At 35.4% G+C, this 15,475-nt stretch overlaps 1 protein-coding gene across 7 annotated transcripts in view; it reads right to left on the minus strand.

Moving 5' to 3' along the window:
* The window catches only part of LOC149542221 (putative UDP-3-O-acyl-N-acetylglucosamine deacetylase 1, mitochondrial), a 149,784-nt gene extending 134,600 nt beyond the window's left edge, over positions 1 to 15,184 (minus strand). For 4 of the 7 annotated variants that reach the window (XM_089797237.1, XM_089797235.1, XM_089797232.1 and 1 more), the window contains exons 1-3: positions 14,803 to 15,182; positions 13,651 to 13,947; positions 12,346 to 12,552 (exon numbers count right to left, since the gene is read on the minus strand). In XM_089797237.1, coding sequence (XP_089653363.1) covers positions 12,346 to 12,552; positions 13,651 to 13,947; positions 14,803 to 14,949 — 651 coding nt within the window. In that variant the 5' untranslated portion in view covers positions 14,950 to 15,182. Of the gene's footprint in view, positions 1 to 12,345; positions 12,553 to 13,650; positions 13,948 to 14,802 lie in introns of all 7 variants that reach the window. The other 3 variants (XM_089797233.1, XM_089797236.1, XM_089797238.1) reach the window with 3 other exon arrangements.
* Positions 15,185 to 15,475: the final 291 nt, after the last annotated feature.

Genomic DNA, 15,475 nt, shown 5'->3' on the forward strand with positions numbered 1-15,475 from the left:
CCCATTTTGTAACATTTTTGTAATTTTAAGTGAATTAAATGAGTAAAAGTCTTTAAAAGTGGACATTTTATATGCAATTACATGTAAAATCCATCAAAAGTGGACATTTTACATGTCACTACATATAAAATTCACTTTGGTGGACCTTTTTAAATTCATTACATCAAAAGCCTATCATAAGTGGACCTTTTTGATGCTACTGCATCAAAAGTGAAGTTTTCATGATTTTACATCTAAAAAGTGAGATGCATTTTAAAACATGCATCCTCCTCCAAAAGGTTCGATTTTGCTTATGAACATATTTTAAAACATGCAATAGCACCCAAAATGAGATGCACATTTTAAAATATGTAAGTGACCCAAAAAGGTCCAATTTTGATCAAAAACATATTTTAATATATGCAATGACACTCAAAAAGTCTGTTTTTGAAGATGAACATGTTTTTGCGCTCCAAGAACCCAATTTTGATCATAAGTTAAGATTTCCTCAATGGATTTGCATGAGATTTCTTCTATTGAAGGTGTTTTGGGTTGGCAATGATTTATCTTGCATTCAAAATGGATTTAATAAGCTGAAAAACATATTTGAAAGCTCTCATCTAGGGCACGTTTTTGGAGAAATCAGCAAATAAATCCATTTTTGCTCCATGTTTTGGCTCCAAAGCAAATCAATTTGGCTTCTTTTTGGGATTGCATTACATATTGATGTATGTTTTGGTGTTTAAACACCAAAACATTTTGATCTTACATTATGGAGAAATACTTTTTTTACTAAAAATGTCCCAAGCATGTATTCTTCCAAAACGTTGGGTCTTGGACTGTTTTTAGGACATGTTTTGGTATCTTCTACCAACATCTCTTTGTTTGTTGCCTTCTCTCATTCGAATTTGTGAGAGATTGAAAGTTTCAAACATTTTTGAAAAAAATTTCAAACTTTGGAGCATCTCTTCCCTTTATTTTTGGCACATGTAAGTGGACTCGTTCTTTCTTATTTTAAACTCATGCTTATCTTGCTGATTTTATGCATGTAGTTACTTGATGGTTGCCACTTGTTAAAATCTTTGCCATGGAAAGTGCATTTTTCCTTTAAAAATGAAGTTTTTGTTCATTTTCATGTTGTTGGTTCTTTCCCAAGTCCCAATTTCAAATTTGAGTGCTGAAGTGTATTGCATCTTGGTATGTTTGAGTCACTTTCCAAAGGTACGTTTTTTCTTTTGTGTTTTGTGTTTTGTGTTTGCTTGCTGGTTTTCTCCACTTGGAAAAATTGCAAGTTCTTTTCCAAGAACTTGTTCTTGCTTCATTACATGCAAAAACATCATCACATTCCACATTCCATTTTCGTGTCACAACACCTCATCTCTCACTCAACAAATGCGATTACATGTTTTCCATCTCATTCGCCATCCGCAAGTGCATGTAATCTCATTTTTCGTTTCCATTTTTCAGTCATCTTACTTTTCGCAGCCTTAAGTGTAATTGCATCCAAAAGGTCCGATTTTGGTTAAAAATCACATTTTGAAAATTCAAAAAGATGTCATTTTTATCTTCCATATACTTTGACTTCCCCTTTTCACCAAAAGTGACTATAAAACTCATTATCTCTCTTCCATTTTCCATTTCCATCCTTCCTTATGCATTTGCGCCTCCATGAGCAAATACATATTTTCGCTTCATTCCATGCTTTTCATCTCACCCTCCATTTGCACTTACATGTGAAGTGCATCCTCCACCAACGTTCGCATCTCATCTCACCTTCTATCTCCCGTTACATGTTGCACTTACATGTACTCATTTTAAATCACTTTTGAAATCATCAATTTTCATTTGCACACATTCCCGTGCCTTTCTTTATCACACTTTCGCATTTCATTCTGCACTCCACTGCATATGCATATGCGTTCTCTTTCAAGTCACTTTGTTGGATTTGCAAAGTCTCCAATCCATTTTTTAATCTGTACTATTGATCTAGAATCCACTTGTATGGAGATTCCTTTTGATGATGTATTTGTGTTTTGGGATTTTTGTGTTGCAGCACAAGCACAAGAGATGTCCTCGCCATCAAAATCCAAAGGCAAAATGAAATATCAATATGATAAAGAATTGGCTCATGCAGCTCCTTCTTCAATCATATCTATTTTAGATAACGTGTTGGACACAAAGAGAGGTCATGTGGATGTGGTTGATTTTCTACAAAGAGTTGAAGCTCTAGCTAGTTATGAAATGAAGTGCATTAAGAGAAGCAACATTCACATGGTATCTATATTTCCTATGGCCGCTATAGAACCTGACTTCATTTTTCGATGTGCACAACGGTTTACTCCAAAGACGAAGACTATCATAGATGTTGATGGCAAGGTTATCATTAGCCTTGATCCTGCAGTCATAGAACAAATCTTCAAGATTTTCCATAAAGCAGCATGTGCAAACTTGACTAAAGAATCATCTTTGGCATATTGGAATGAGCAAAAGGACAATTATCAGAAATATGTCAACCTTTACTAGTTAGACAATAAAATAAGCAATTTCTTCAAATAGTCGACGATTGTTCATCGGTCAAATTTCAAACAAGAATATAAGGATCTCATCATCCTTCTCAATAGGATTTGTGGCCTTGAAGATTCTACTAATTTTGAGCCATGGATGTATAAATTCATGTTGCAAATTATGGAGAATAAAGAACACATCTTTTGGGGAGAACGCATCAGTACTGCACTTTGCCAATAGATATGCAATGTGAGAACATCAATGCCCTTCTACATGAATTCTTATCTTGTTTACATTGCTACTGCCATGGGATCTTTCTCTAGTCTTTCTACTAAGGGAGATCGTCTTCAAATTCCTATTTGGGATTACTATGATTAGATCACTTTGGCAAATAGTAAGTTCCATTATAGAACAGTTCAAGATGCTTTCTTTGGGCATTTCCGATGCTTGTTCAATAAACAGTTATTTGTTAAAAAAGTATCTGATGCAACATGGGAAAGGTGAATCAACGAGGCTATATTTTTATTCAGTTTCCCGCTTTCACATACTTAAGAGTTCGATATTTCAAAAGTGAGTCATATACCTTACCTAGGTATGCTACAGATCGAATTATCTTGATGGAGCTAGCTAGACAGCTCATGGACGTGCAGAGTGATCAGCATGCTTTGCATAGGCATGGTTTCAAGATTAACTCAGCTAAACCTTTGGGTATTGGCAACTATTCAATCATTTCTGTACCTAAAGCAAAGAACATGGAAGTAGAGTTGCAATTGATCACCTTAAAGAAGTTAAAGGCCAGATTTGATTTTGACTACCAAGAAATGAACTCTCAAATGAAAAGAGCCTACACTCATGTTCATCGCATCGAGGACATTTGGATTGATATGAGGATAAAACTTGACATCATGAAGATGGACTACTTCAGATTAACCTTGCAACAGATAATTGATCTTAACATGTTGGAAATCCTTTCAGATTTCCAAGTTGAAGATGATTACAAGCCAGCTTTGATAAGAAGTACCCTTTCCTATTCAATGGCAACAAAAGGAAAGTACATCTATCATGGACAGATTTCAATCCATCTTAGTAAACACCAACAAATGGTTGAAAAGCAAAGGCCTTAATAGAGTAATTCCTAAGATGGGCTTGGATTGTGGGAGTTTTGGTCCTCCTGGCAGGAAGTTGCAACTGGAAACCACAGGGAAAGATGGTGCCTCATCTTCTGATGCTAAGGGTTCCCTCAAATTCAAATTGAAGGGCAGAAAAGGAACTAAATCATCTCAAGTTCCTAAACCAATTCAAGAATCAATAGAAGAATCAGAAGAGGAATTGGAAATAGAATCTAATAAAGGAGATTCACATGAAGAAGGGGAAACCATGATCATATCCCCTCCAAAGCCTGTATGTCTTCTATACATGAAGAGTCTCTTTTCCATAAGGTTGATGATGATGTGGATTCATTCTCGACTGTTTTCACTCCTTCCATTCCAGTCTTAGAAGTTAATACCATGGCTCTTCTTATTTCCTCTGATGCTCCTCACATTACTGCAGATGAACAATACGATCATTTAGCAAATGTGTTTGAAGATTTTCCAATTCTTACCAGTGGTCAAGTTTCCCAACTTGATACATCTATGACAAGATTTGAGCTTTTTATGACGGAATCTTCCCAACATGTTCCTATGCCTTCAGTTGTACAGACTAAATCTTGCTCAGTCACTATGGAAATACAATCTGGATCAATGCCAATGGTTTCCACTGTACTTGCTTCTGCGGATGAAAGTTTTTAGCCTCCCTGCATGGTTGAGCAGAATAAAAACAAAGAAAAGGAAAGTGGTTGTTCCTCCTGACAATCTTCCTGTTAAAACGACCAAATCCAAATCTTTGAAAGATAAGATTGTTTCCAAAATTTTGGTTGATTCTGATAAAACTAAATTTGTTAAAGTTGTTGAGCCCCTGGTAGACAAACCTGTTGAGAAACTTACTCGTTATGATTACAAGTTTACTAAGGTTGAAATCGGAAAACAATCACGTTTGAGTTGTTTGCAAGATGCTCAAGATTGAAATATCCCAAATGGATATTTGCTCTATTGCTGCTATTTGTTTAATTATATAAATTATATTTTCCTATGGATTTTTCTTTGATCTTATAGAACTAGAAAAAAGTTGCAGAAGAAGGTTGCTTCTTTTTGTATTTTTCAGAATATAGGTATTACGATGAATAAATAATAGTAACTGATAAAATAGAAGTGATAGAAATCATATGCAGCAATACATACTATTCTGGAAATGATTCTAAAACTGTACCAATAGAGTCTGATTTATTTCAGAATAGTACCAATATAGATGTACTTCAAACAAGGTTGACATCCACTGAAGATGGGAACTAGCTACAGCCAAACAAGTTCAAATGATAGACCCCAAGCTGCTACAATAAAACAACTCCATTCTGCTGCAAATAAACACTGTAGAATTCCTCCTGCAAGCTGCTATAAGGAAAAGCCAGGCTCAAATGGATATTTGCTCTGCTAATGCTATTTGTTTAATTATATAAATTATATTTTCCTGTAGATTTTTCTTTGATGTTATAAAGCTAGACAGACGTTGCAAAATAAGGTTGTTTCTTTTTGTATTTTTCAAAATATAGGTATTACAATGAATAAATAACAGTAACTGATAAAATACAAGTGATAGAAATCATATGCAGCAATACATACTATTTTGGAAATGATTCTAAAACCGTACCAATAGAGTTTGATTTATTTCAGAATAGTACCAATACAGATGTACTTCAAACAAGGTTGACGCCAGCTGAAGATGGGAACCAACTACAGCCAAACAAGTTCAAATGATAGAGCCCAAGCTGCTGCAACAAAACAACTCCAGTCTGCTGCAAATAAACAACTCCATATTAAGGTAGGAGAGGCTCTGTCTCACACGCTATGGCTGATCATCCTATTTTGCGACTGGATTTTTACCCAAAACTGTTGGTTGGCTTAGCATCGGATAAGGTGACCGACAAGAAAGTGGGGGAAGTAACCGTCAATTTTAAGAAAGAAATGCCTTTGAAAAAGTACAAGGGCATTGTTAAAAGCAAGGATCGAAGCATTAATAATGGGAGGATATAAGCATCGAGAGGAATATAAAAAGAACAAAGCATGAGAAGGTACAAGAAAAAGGATCAACAAGGGTTAAATACATAAGGTGACCAAAAAGGTAAGAAAGTGAAGGGAGGTCAATAAGGTAAAGGATCCAATTCATTAATAAGAGGGGTATGAAAGTGAGTATTAAGTGGAAGAGCAAAGTAAGGGGAAAGAATAGGGGACAAAATAAAGTATATTGATTAAGTTACCACATTATTAGGAGAGATCTATAACATTAAATACACTTTGCTTTGTATATGGAATTATTATCTTTCATGTATGTGCATGTGTATATGGCTAGATAGATAGATTATTCAAGAGCTTGTATACCTTTTGAAGTGAACATAGACTTCATATATTTCCGAGTGTAAAATATATTCAAGATCATTCATAGTATAATCTACTCCAAACCCCAAATCAAGAATTTTAATCCATAAAACGGTAAACTCCAAAAGGGACATTACAGTGCAGCACAATTCACTACTCTTTAGAAACCAATTAAAAGTGTGGATGACACAAATTCTAAAGCCTATCTCAAAAAAAAAAATTCACAAAACATGCATGCAAGATGATAGCTGTTTGACTCCATTCTTGGCATAAATAATCTCTTACTAAATTGAACAATTGTCTTTATTCTTATACCTCTGGCTGCAAGCTTCATGACTTCTCCCAAACAAATTTGAATTCGTCTATTGCCTTTGTCCCAAACATTTGAACTTTATAAAACTTAATACTGTCTCATGATATTTCACGGCAAAGGGACACATAGTTCAAATATTTGAATAATATTTTTTATTATAATTCCTCCCCAAAATAAAGAGTCCAAGAAACATGTAATAAAGGGTCAAATAAAACCTTTAGCCATTACTTGCAAAAAGCCTCCATTTTATTATTATTAAGTAAACTTGATTAATAATTATTAAATTATTTTAATCCCCCAATTTCACTTACTCGTAATATTTTGCAATAAGCTTAAATTTAATCATTCATTAAGTAGGACTTAATCAATGATTATGCTTCCAATTAGATCCTGACACCTAGATGGCATGCCTAACAAAGCATCTGGCTCAACCACTAAGACCTTATAAACCTCTAATTAGCCTACAAAGGTCGTTGATAGGCTAATCCTAACTGCAACACAAGGTGAGCTAAAATGGGGACATTACAATTGACTTCTCGTATAATCATTGTTGCCCATCTATGGGTGGCATTAGTCAATGTGTGTCTTAGTCATATCTGATCTGCTAGTTTGATACTCGATATTGCCCTTACGTCAATGTTTATGATCAATGTCATTGACTCGCTGATTATCGTCTTTTTGGTTGATGATATTGGATTAAGGAAAACCAGACACAAGCCCCCCTTTGTCTAGATGCTTAATCTTAAAATACTTAATTGGCATTATTACTTCCTTTCAATGCTCTTGTCGTTATTACTATACTTAACACATCATAATTGAAATCTTCAAACCATCTTTCAGAAATATGTATGGAATGATCGGATGCTTATGGGATAATCAATTGTTCAATCCTTCTCTTTGTTGATTGGTTGTCAACATCGTGTCTCTTCATCAGATGATTGTTCTACCATAATGGTATAACATCAAGGCTGCACAGGGCAGGGGAACTTGGGTATGGGTATGGCTATTTTCCAAAATAATCGACAAGGGTACTCGGGTAAGTCATTTTTTTTAAATAATTTAATATTTTATAGAAATTCTGAAAGTATGAGTCATGACAATGAACATTCAAAACAAGAACAGTGATAATGTCTGCAGACATAATGAACTGTTTTCAGTTTCAGATTTGCAATATGTTTGTGATAATTATAGATGCATAACAGAGAAGGCAAACTTTAAACATGAACAAGAAGATTGTGACTTATATAACAATGGCATATTACAAATGATAAGATTCTAACTTGAACAGTAATAAAGTTTACTACTAAGTGTTGTATCAAAGTTTCAAACTGATTACGTATTGATTTAAGCTTGATAAACACCAAGCTGGTATGCAGACAAAAATCAGAAATTGTAATAAAGGTCCTTAGCTACGATGCTCTCCACTGAGAACTCACTGACTACCCGGTACTTGGTTACATGTACCAGTACCTGATATGCATCCCAGGGGTATGGGTACGAGTACCCATGCAACATAGTATAACATTAATATACCTTGTTGTGAAGCAGCTTGTCGCGCTCTTCCATCTTTTATGTATAGTTGTACAATATGAACTATATAACTGAATGAAGTTAAGTATGCTCTCAATACTTGGTGTAATAGACATTTTTCTCATCATCACTTTTGGAAAGGCTATCATCATTCATCTTTGAATTCTATCTTATCTCCTATATCTCTAAGAAAAATCATCTTAATCATAAGACTTTGTGATTTTCCAAATGCTTATATCCTTCCAACTATCAACTTGCTTTGTAAATCTACTTCTGCTAACTTCTAACTAGCTATAGGTGTTCAAGGTCAGCCACTCCTGACCATAAAATGTGTTTCAGTGCTATTATGTTTTAGGTTAAGGCTAGGGACATCAAATCCTCCCCTCCTTGAAAATGTTTGCCCACAAGCATTCTTAAATCATCGTTCATGGATACCAAACTTTTGAAACATAATCTTGTTGAGTAGCCTTGTGAAGATTGTCAAGAGGCAGAGTATTCTTATGCTGCACATGTTCTTTAGAAGATTGTCTTCACAAAGTTTTAAACCTTAACAATTAACAAACCATTCTGTTGCTATGCAATTAACAATCTATAATAATCCTAGTTAGTTGAGAGATTTTATTAAATAAAAATTTTAATTATTATTTAATAAAATAGTTGTATGCTCGACCTGTGGGCAGTTATTTTGCTTAGGCTGATCTTGCACTAAGTTTGGTGGATTACTATGTAAAAATACACGTGCTTTTTCAAGGAAAAGCAATGAAGAATTTTATTTCTGGAATGCACTAAAGGAATTCTACCTCTTCCAGATGGGAACCTGGAGGGAACCGTTTTGGTAAGATGAAATCAAGGGAGTTTGTTGAGGACTTGGACGCCAATCTGAATCCCTCCATTGAGATGTGATTCACATCTGGCTCAATGCACTGAAGAAGGAGCTGAAATCATGTGCAGCTTTAGGAATCCATGGAAGCATTATCTGTCTGTGCCTCTAAATGCAAGACATTAGGCAGTTATCAGCCCAATCATTATCAAAATCATCAGAGGGGATTCTAGCCCATAAGGTATATTAGTTACAGAGAATACCTTTGCCAGGTCAGATTACAAGAACTGTAACTAGTTATGAAATAATTCTAGAATCTAAGTGATAAGCAACTTCTGGTCTGTAGCCTCAAAAGTGTATCGAACTGGTAAGATCATGGAATTGGGTAATCTAAGTTTATGTATTCAACATTTTCCCCATTGCTTACATAGACAGAAGCTTTATATATTGTTTCATTATCAAGGCTGGCACTGAAATCAATTTGAGTTTTTAAATTATTTGTTCTCATTAGAATCTGGCAAACAATTTGTATTTGCAAGTAATAGATTTTACTGCACTGAAACTATATATCTGCAAAATAGTTTGATTTTGTCTTGTTTATGGTGTTGGAATCTAGAAGAACCAACCAGGCCTCACGATCAGAGCTTGGCATTCTGCCAGCCCGTGGATTGATGGGTGAAAAGGATCAGAGATGACAAAAATAAGGCAAATTCCCCAGAGTTCATTAATGAGAATAGAGGGATCCATACCAGCACGAGGGATACCATGAGGGAGATGGTTCAGTTTTTAGAAGGAATGAACCAACAACTAAGTGTTGATAGGCCAGTTCAAAATAATGTTGAAGGTAGCAGTTCTGGTGGAGGAAAAGCTTCAGCTACTTGTAGGAAAGCTTCAATTACCTCCAGGGCTAAGTTATTGGACAAAGAAGCACCAGTAAGTGTTGAGGAAGAACAACCTGATTCAGAGGAAGACATGACAAAACTTCATAATGCATACTATGCCTTAAGCCTTGCCATACGCAGCAATTTTACCTTCAAAGATTTTTATGAAATCAAGAAAGCAACTAGGCATGGAAGGAGAAGGTGTGAAGAGAGGAAAGACATTCAGCAATGTTTGAGAAAATCGCTACTCAGACTTTTGATGGTGCTGGTAATTCCTCAGCAAGCACTTGGCTATACAAATTAAATACATATTTCTCATTGAACCCAATGCTTCAAAAAGAGGCTATCAAATTTGTCATCTTGCATCTTGAATGGTTGGCTCAGAAATGGTGGTACCATGGCATGGTAACACAAAGGAATGATTCAATGATCAATCACCACATTAGAGGATTTCAATCAAAGTTTGATAAAAAGGTTTGATAGCAAGAATCAAGAAACTCATTGTAAAGAGTTGGCACAACTAAATCAAGATGCTGAGGTGAAGGATTATGTCACAGATTTTCAGAGGCATTCACTAATGATTTCCAATATGTCATAGAAAAGGCTTATAGTCTTCTTCATGGAACACTTAGCTGAACCACTTAAAGATTTGGTAAGGGTTTTGAGTAGTGCTGGGATGGACAACCTCCTGGGAAGTTCTAGTGTTTCCCCTTTGTAAGAATCACTAGATGCAATGAGTGGTAAGTGTTTCATTCATACTTGTGAGAGATGGGTTCTTGTGAGCCACTAGTCATGAAAACTGCGTCAATGAATTTGACTCGGAAACTACACAGCTGAATCCTGAGCAATATCACAATTTAACTTCTTGTGGAAAATATATCCTACTTATAAGGGCATTTGAGCCAAACTCATTACAACACACTATTGAAAGGGCTTTGAGTTTTGAAGATTCGATGACTAAATGTGCATTGAGCTCCAAGCAAGCAACTCCTATGCTATTGAAGAAATCTTTCAAGAAGAGCACACTACCACCCAGGACAAACCAAATACAGATACTAAAAACAAGACCCAAAGGAAAAAGCCATGCTTCACATGCAGAGAACCGTAGCAAACTAGTCACAGGTGTTTGGTTAAGGGACAAATACACTTAAGCAACATATATAGGTAGTCTTCAATGAGGACATGAACAAGGCAATTGGGGAAGATGTGGACCCAAATCTGCATATTCTTGAGGGCAAGAAACATCCAGGATGGGCAGACTGTAATAATCCCGGTTAGTTGCCATGTCAGCCTAGCTTTCTGACCAAAATTTTATTAAATAGACTAATTATTAATAAAAAAGCAGTTGTATGGCTAACCTTTAGGTGGTTATTTTGCTTAGGCCAACCTTGCCCTGACTTTACTGGTATAGTTTTGTATAAATATGCATGTACTTGGTGAAGAAAAAGCATACAAGAATTATATTTCTGCAAAGCATTCAAAGAATGCTACCTCTTCTAGGTGGTACCCTGGAGGCAACCCTTTTGGCAGGACTAAATATCTCCTGATAGCTCTGCTCGTGCTTCAAGTGAATTTATTGAGAGCTTGGACACCAATCTGAGTCTACCTTTGTGATTCACATCTGGCTCATTTCACTGAAGAAGAAGAACAGATTGTGTGCAGCATTACAAATCCGCAGAAGCAGTATCTGCTTGTGCCTCTAAGCACAAGACATTAGGCAGCTTTTCCCAGTCATTAAAATTGTCAGAGGGGATTCTCGCCTGTGAGTTATATCAGTTACAGAGACAACCAGTGCCAGGTCAGATTACTGTGACTGTAACTAGCTATAAATACCAGAATTATAAGTGTCACGCGACATCTGGTTTGTAGCCTCAAAAGTGTATTAATCTGGTAAAATTGTGGAACTGAGTATTCTGGGTTTATGTAGTCAAGGTTTTCCCTATTGCTTGATTAGACAAGAAGCTATATACGTTGATTTTCTATCGAGACTGCAACTAAAATCAATCTGCGTTTCTTTGATTGTTTGTTTTTATCTTATTTATGGTATTAAAATCGTAGAAGAACCACTAAAGTCTCTGAATCATTTCAAACCTTTATGACAGTGTTGGACAAAGCCTTAGATTTCATCTTGTTTGGATTAAAAATGCTGAGTCAATATCCTTAGAGATGACGTTTGACCAAAATATTTGAATGCTACAACTGAATTTAAGAAGAGAGTATCTGAATTGTTGCTTCTCCAGAAAAGATTTTAACACCTTTATGTGTCTACATTGTATATCTTCTGATCTATAGAAAACTGGGAATAAATAACCAATTTATGATTTTGGAACATAGGGATATAAACTTAACATATGATTTTAGGATATATCTTAAAATCCTATGCCACATACATGTTCTCTGATGGCAAGAAGATAGTATTCTATATCTTTTAGTGATGCAAAATACTGTGAATCCTTTTGTTAGTAGATCCATGAAAAATATGCCATGCTTGGGCACCTTGGATTAGAAAGGCATACTTATAGGATTCCCATCATTGATGATTATGGGTAATCATTTGCCCTGTTACAATCTCATTTCTGGGGAGAAAGCATATAACCATTCAAGGATATTGTTCTGCTTTGCAGTTAAAAGAATTTGATATCTTTATAAAAGTTTTGGCAGAACATGTTGTATCTAGATTGAATATGATTAAGAAAGAAGTTGATTGGTGATTCAAAAGCAGAAGTGCTGGTTTTTTATCTTTTACACAGGAACTAATCCCAAATCTCAAATGTCTATGTAATTCTGTCATAATTTATGAAGTAATATAACATGCATAGTCTATGTTAAAATAATAAATCTACCTGCCTGTTCAAAGTCAACACCATAAGTTATACGGGTCGATGGTGCAGGATAAGCTGCTACAAATGATTCGCCCTTGATCACATGGCATGGTTCACAGACTACAAGAGCCATCTTCTCCACATCCATGCCAAAATTGTTCTTTGCAACACATGTACCAACTTCCTCTATCGCTTCTACCCATTCCAATGCAGATCCATCCAATAAAGGCACCTACACATCAGTCAAAAGTAGATATCATGTAATTCAATTTAATTATAGAACCCAGATGCTAATTTTTAATTTACAAAAGAAACCATTTGAATAATAATGCCTCCACTTAACTGAGATGCAATCTACCAGTTATTTACACCTTATATGATCATAAACTGTTTAAAAATGAAAGAACTCAAGATATTTGAAATATTAAACCACTGCCTGATCCTTGCTCCAATACTTACTGTTATACCAAACCCACAATGTGGAGCATTACATAATTTTATACTACACCATGAAAGTTTCAATTTTCGAACAAGTTTGAAATGCCACCATTTCTGCATTAAAACTTAGCATGTACTTGATGACAGATGTCACCGAGAATAGAAATGCAAATGTTTACAAGTCACATTAACCATTCAAGTTTTTGACATCAAAAGGGGAAAGGCAGAGATAAAATTGCCATTTAATGCTCATCGTCTGAAGCAAAACTTATAATTTTACATGGAACTAAAAACGGAGAATAACACCAAAAACAAATAACATGTGTCACTTTTATATTTTTTAAAGCACTTACTTTCTTAACTTTTTCTACAAATTGAATACCATCTTCTTGAGCTTTCTAGTTCTGCTTCTCTATCCTGATGATGGATCACAGAGTGTGATCCAAAATGTTGACTAAAAATCTGAACACAATCAATACCAAAAGCATCAAAAATAACTCCTATGGATTGTGGCAAACTGATATGCTTAATTGAATAAAATGTATCAAATTCTATCAGTTCTATGGGGTGGTTCATTTTTCTGGTTTCCGTCCCAATCCTCTTCACCCATGTGAGAGTCAACCAATGTTATGCATGTCAAGTAGATCAATCAAGCAGAGAGATTTATTCTCATGAAATACTATTAGACACAATCAAATCATTGAAGAAACTTCTTGAGTATCCGATGCTCTATTCAGTTGATCCCAAAAAATCAATAGCTAACAGACTAAAATTTTGTTTATAGGGAAATATAAACAGTTGTGCCCTAAGCTTGATATAGTAACAATCTAAGCTGGTTTAAAGGGAAATATAAACAGCTCACTAAAATAAATGGATAGACCAATCAAATTACCTCATTGCCACCCTCGATTTCAATGCGGCAATTGTCAATGCCCATCCCTTCCAAAGCAGATAGCAAGTGCTCTATGGTACGCACACTTGTTCCACCTTTCCCGACATGAACACTCAGAGTGGTATCAATCAAATTCACTGTAGAAGCAGGAACCCTGACCATATATTTATCAATAATGAAATATCTGCCCTCTCCAGCCATAGCCGGTAAGACTCTCACAATAGCTTCATCTCCAGAATGAAGTCCCACCCCAGCTTTACTAAAACCCCTTGAAATTGTGCGCTGAACCTGCCCTGTCTGAAATTTGGATAGGATTACAATGAGTACAAGATATAAAGCCGATGGAATACATTATGATACACATTTCTTTCTAACATGCACACTGCACACTATGTAACAAGCACAAGTGAAAATGAAATTGCAGACATAGCCTTTTCCTTAAAGATTGCAGAATTTAAGCGCCAATAGAAACAATGTCTTTTCAGCATGTTCCCTAGATAATAATATTCGAAACAATGGATAGTTATTTGCAGTACATAAATCTATGTATTAATTTAAATCTTGAGAAATTAATTCAAAATCCCTGTTTCATCGAGCGCCCTTCAGAGGAGGTAATGAAAAACAAGGTCACACAAAAAGGAGAAGCCTAGAAGGATAAAATCTTAGAATCAAATAATTCATCAGGAAAATAGCATGGGGAATTGCGAGGCAGATGCAGGGTATCAAGAGGACGGAAGTTCACCACAGATTATAGTCTACTCAAACCCCACAGAAACAATCTTGTAAACAACTGCCCATCCTGATATGTTATACTCATTGTGAGCACATATACAGAGTTTTGCGACGTGTTAAAATAGCGTTTACAGTATAGTAACAATAAACAATTATTTCATTTTTCAAAATTGAACAGAATCGCAGCCGATAGATGTCACATGGGTACTGAAGTCCATGAAAACCTACATTTACTGTGAAATTTTCGAAGTCATATCGGAAACCCTCATTCCTCTATATTTTCAGCATGGGATTTTTTAATTTTTTTTAGCAAACGTCAAATTAACTGATTGCATATGAAAAAGGTGAAAAATAACAGTAATATTCATCATTGTCACAAGATTTATTGATAAATACGAGATCAGAACATCAAACTATTACCTTCTTCCATGCCACCTTTGAAGAAGTCGCACACGATTTAACGGGTAGTATCGGCTCATGTGCTGCTACAGTGAATCTGCGCATACATGCAAGATATTTTGAACCAAAGAATTGCATTGCTGTACATAACTTAGAAATCCTACCCATATTTTATCAGGTTTCGAGAGTAATATAGCCGATAAGCCAGATTCGCTTGCAGGAAGATGTGAACGAAAGAATACAGGAAAGAAACGCGGGAGGGAAGAAACGCATGACGCTTAAACGGTCGGAATTTGAACTCTTATTTCTGCCTTTTATTATTATTATTATTAATTATTCTTGATCGAGATGGGAGTCGAATTTAAAAGTTTTTTACAAGAATGAATCAAGGTATTTTAATGACGTCGTCGAGATCATTTCATGTACTTTCGATATCGCGCTTTCTTTTATGAATTTGTACTTTCGATATCCCCCTTTCTTTTATGAATTTTTATTATTATAAAATTAGTGATTTTATGCAAAGCGGCAATCTAAGGGTCCGTTTGGTTGCTAGAATATGATTTGAGGATTGGCATTCGGTATCCTTGATTTGGGATTCTGGAACTTGTAATCCAAATTATCATTATGGAATTTGATTTGGGACTGTTTGGTTCACAATGGATTCGTTATAAGAATACACTTTTCCTCCGTTTGG

The sequence above is a fragment of the Cupressus sempervirens genome, chromosome 8 (genome assembly GCF_028749045.1).
Source record: "Cupressus sempervirens isolate cs-2001-9-10 chromosome 8, ASM2874904v1, whole genome shotgun sequence".
Lineage (NCBI taxonomy): Eukaryota > Viridiplantae > Streptophyta > Pinopsida > Cupressales > Cupressaceae > Cupressus > Cupressus sempervirens.